The 4,637-nt window shown below is 33.2% G+C and overlaps 1 protein-coding gene across 1 annotated transcript in view; it reads right to left on the bottom strand.

Moving 5' to 3' along the window:
- The window catches only part of LOC110028178 (uridine 5'-monophosphate synthase), a gene marked incomplete in the record, with an annotated part of 43,310 nt that extends 42,997 nt beyond the window's left edge, over positions 1-313 (bottom strand). The window contains 1 exon segment of the mRNA XM_020729921.1: positions 5-313. Coding sequence (XP_020585580.1) covers positions 5-238 — 234 coding nt within the window.
- Between the last annotated feature and the right edge of the window lie 4,324 nt (positions 314-4,637).

Raw genomic sequence — 4,637 nt, 5'->3', positions numbered from 1 at the left:
TGATGGATTCCATGGCGGCGGCGGCGGAGGCGGAGTGGGAGTAGAAGGTGTGTGAATCGGAGGATGCAAGGGCTTTGATGGCGAGGCGGGATTTGGCTGAGCGGGCGATAGGTAGAAGCAAGTGGTGAGAGAGGATGAGTAAGGTGGGGCAAGAGGTGACGGGTTCGTGTAGCTTGGGAATGGGTAGCTTGAATGGTGCGCCATGAAAGGGACCCAAGTGCACCGCCGTGGCAATCATGGGGCTCGAGGGATTGCTGCTGAGGGTAATGAGCTTCTGCGCAGCTCGTCGGTCCGCGGATGCTTTTTGGTAGAAGGATATTTTGTTAAAAATAGTGGGAGTGCATTGTATTTTATTTTCTTAAATGTTTGATTAAAAAATATATGTACATTTTATTCATTTTATAGAGACAACAAAAATATTATGCAATGCTCAAAGACTATATGTACGTCAAAATTATGCCAACAAGAATCACAAAGGTATCTCACGGATGATGCAAGGGGTGATGTGGTCTCATAAGGCCTACCAAGGATGATCCTGAGTTACATTCTCATGTGTGCAGTCCTCATGCCATGGAAAACAGTGGATGAGTGAATAATCACCCCTAAAAATTCCAATCGATCAGATTCATCCGGTCGAGCCAATCGCTCTCCAACTCGGATATATCGAGAAGAAGAAATGTTTCTTCCAACTCCTGAGTGGTCAATGTGGACTTTCGACAAGCAGTCGTTGATCGACCTTAAAATTATATATTTTTATGCACATTTTTTAGGATGATAAGCTTTAATGAGTGGTGTTTTTATATTTTTTATTTCAGGTGTAAGAAAAAAAAATTAAAAGTAAAAAGGAACAAAAATACATAAAAAATGAGCAAAATGGGCTAAACCAAAGAAAAAAATACTAACCATCCGAACTGGCGCATAGGCGCCAGACGCAGAATTTGGCTAACTCCTAGGCGTGACGGTTGGGCGTCTATGCACCACGGTTATTTTCTCTAAGATTCATTGAATGGGACTGAATTTTGAAGAAATGTATGAAGCAACATTTGATCATTTTCAAAGTTCTATAAATATGGATTAATTCCAAGAGGCTAAGGGAGTCGGATCTATAGGGCCTCATTGTGTGAGTGTGTTAAGTGTGTGAGAATTTTTCCTTATGAGTCTTTGTTATTTCTGGAATTTGTGAGTCTTGTAAGTGTTATTGGAGTCAGAGAACTTCATATTAGTGTTTGGGGGAACATTCAAGATAAGTATTTGTAACTTTATCTTTAAGTTTTATACTTTGGATTTTGGTTTTATAAATATGTTTTGTTTTGTTATCCTCATGTGTTTTGAGTAGTTTTCTCTCTTTCTCCTTGCAGTATGAAGTAATTAAGTAAGTTATTTTGATTTGTTTTATAACTTCTTTTATTTCTAAAAATTGTGATGATGTTTTTACAGGATATTCATTTACTTTACAAATCGGTCACTTGTATTATTAAAATTTGTTGAGGAAACTTATAGACCCGAGAATGCTAAGATTTCTTTGCTTGTAAGTATCACATTCTACCTTGAAAAGAACAGTGGTGATCATCCGAAACGGGTGCAAATAGATAGGGAGATAAGATTTTATGGACGTTGAATTGATGTTTCTAGAGTAATAAACTAGATTATTTTGTTAATTTGGTCTAAAGATTGGAACTAAGGGTCATTGGTAGGTTCAATAGAAAGGGCACAGTAGGTAATCTAGGAGTACGAGACTAGAACCTACACAGCACTACTATACATGTCGACACCAACTTTAGATTAGTCAACGTTCTTTACACAATTCGAAATAAGTAAAGAATAGGTATGTTCCTATTTGTCACAATACCACATTTAAGTTTCTAAACAATTTTAAAATCCTACACTGATTATGAACTATTGGCAAAGAGAAAGTCTCATTTTTTATATTGTCTAAGTCAATACATTTACTTTTGCTTGCATTTTGTAGAAATTGGTAAGCTTGATTTTTATCTTTAGATAGTTACTGCAGTCTTAAGTAAAGTTCTCTTAAAGTTAAAATTCATGTATTTCATTTCATTATATTTTTGTTTGTGTCTTCCCTGTTAGATCGATATTGGGGTTTTTAAAGAAAATTATACATTACTTGAAACGATACGTATACTTGTGCAACATCTCTAGTGAGAAAACTTTTTCTTTAATTTTTATCAAATTATATTTATTCTCACCAGCCGCTAAATATAATTTGGGTCAAATTTTTGGCATATTAAGGAATATAAATATCTGTGTGATTGCAGGTCGGTCAAGTTTTTTGCATCATTGACGGGGAAGCGACAAAAAAACAAAACTTTAAAAAAGGAAATATCTTTTTCAGAATTTTCTTTGAAACTTTATTTTTGAATTGAAGGACTACTAAAAGTTTTAGTTTTTACTTGAAATTTTCAAAAGTTACAAAAAAAATTACAAATATTGAAAATTATAAAAAAATACGAAAACCAAAAAATATAAAAAAAAATTTGCAAAAACCTAAAAAAAAGAAAAAAAATTATTTTATTTGGATTGCTTTAGTAATTTATTTTCTGAATTTTACTTTTTGTATGTGAAGTTCGAGATCTGAAAGTTTAATACCCTACGATTCTGAATTAGAAAAAACTATAAAAAGAATTTGAAAGCAAAAACAACTTCACAATTTTCAAGAAATGGCAAACACATCACAAAATAGAATTGAAACTCTTACTTATGAAAATGAACATCAAAATTTACAAAGACCTTTAAGGGATTATGCAAACTCTATGACAGATAAAATTCACTTAAGTATTCAAATCCCTACTGTAGCGGCTAACTCATTTGAACTTAAACCTGCAATAATACAAATGTATAAAATAATCAGTTTGGGGGAAACCAACTAAAGATCCAAATTTACATCTTGCAAGTTTTCTAGAACTATGTGCTACATTCAAATATTATGGAGTATCAAACGATGCAATTAGACTTAGACTTAGGCTTAGACTTTTTCCTTTTTCGTTAAGGGATAAAGCCAATGCTTGGTTAAATTTGTTAGAACCTGGATCTATTAAAACTTGGGGAGATATGACATAAAAATTCTTGGTTAAATATTTCCTTTTCAAAAACTGCAAAGATGATATTATTTCTTTTATGCAGAATGAAGGGGAGTCAATTTATGAGGCTCGGGAACGATTTAAGGAACTTCTTAGAAAGTGTCCACATCAAGCTTTACTTTTAACACATATAACCTACAAAATAGCGAGAAGAACCTTCCACAAGCATAAAATCATGATAATATAATTGATGCTGCTGCTGGAGGATCTTTAATGTCAAAATCATTTGATAAAGCTCGTTCCCTAACTGAAGAAATGACCACAAATAATTTTCAATGGCCCTCAGGCGCTCAGAAAGGGTAAATCCTAAAAGAGTGGATAGTATTCATGATAATGATGCTTTTACAATCTTAGCAGCTCAAGTTGCTGCGATATCTAAGAAACTAGATAATTATGTTATGAATTTTTCTCAAATACCTCAAGTGAAGAAAATTTGTTAAGACAAACGAATGATTCTCAATCATTAGAAACTTTACATGTGGTTGCTAATAAATCCAATAACCCATATTCTAACTTTTATATCTCATGTTGGAAAAACCACCCCAATTTTAACTTGAACAATTTTGGTGATGGAAATCAGCAATGGGAGAACAATCAAGCGAATGCAATTGGAAACTGGAACAATCAAGGCAGTTTTCACTATCGACCTTCTTATCCTCTTGGGTTTAATAACCAACAATTTAAGGAAAAGAAGTTGTTTATAGACGAAGTAGTTTTGCAAATGGGTAATCAAATGCAAAGTAAAAGTGTTGCAATAAGAAATATTGAGAATCAACTGGGATAAATTGCTAACGCACTTAGCAACAGACCCCAGGGAACATTTCCTAGTAATGTTGAAAAAAATCCGAAAGACAAAGGAACAGAACAATAACAAATTAAAGTTGTTCAACTTAAGAGTGGAAAGGAATTAAAAGTTAAAAGTCAAAAAGAAATTGAAGTTGAGAGAGAGATTGAAGAAACAAAAATATCTAAAGAAACTACTTCTAAAGACCAAGAACAATCTGTCTCTCCAACTAAAATTAATTTAGAAATATCACCACCTCTTTTTCCTCAAAGACCGAGACATCAATTTTCAAAAATTTTTGAGATATTTAAGAAGCTTACAATCAATATTCCGTTTGTGGAAGCTTTGGAGCAAATGTCAATTTATGACAAATTTATGAAAGATATATTAAACAAGAAAAGAAAATTGGAAGCTTATGAGACTATTGCACTGAGTTAAGAATGTAGTGCAATAATTCAAAAGAAGCTTCCTCGAAGCTTAAAGACCCTGGTAGCTTCACTATACCCCGTGCAATTGGACAAAAATGTTATGGAAAAGTCTTATGTGATTTAGGAGCTAACATTAATCTTGTGTCTTTATCCATTTTTTGAAGGTTAAACTTGGGAGAGATTTCTCCCACTAGTGTAACCCTTCATTTAGTTGATCGATCTATCATTTATCCTAAATGGGTTATAGAAGATGTACTTGTTAAGATGGATAAATTTATCTTCCATGTGGATTTCATTGTGCTAGATATGGAAGAAGATAAAGAAATT

Source organism: Phalaenopsis equestris, unplaced genomic scaffold, assembly GCF_001263595.1.
Source record: "Phalaenopsis equestris unplaced genomic scaffold, ASM126359v1 Scaffold000499, whole genome shotgun sequence".
Taxonomy (NCBI): Eukaryota; Viridiplantae; Streptophyta; class Magnoliopsida; order Asparagales; family Orchidaceae; genus Phalaenopsis; species Phalaenopsis equestris.
This window is presented reverse-complemented; position numbering and strand designations above follow the sequence as displayed.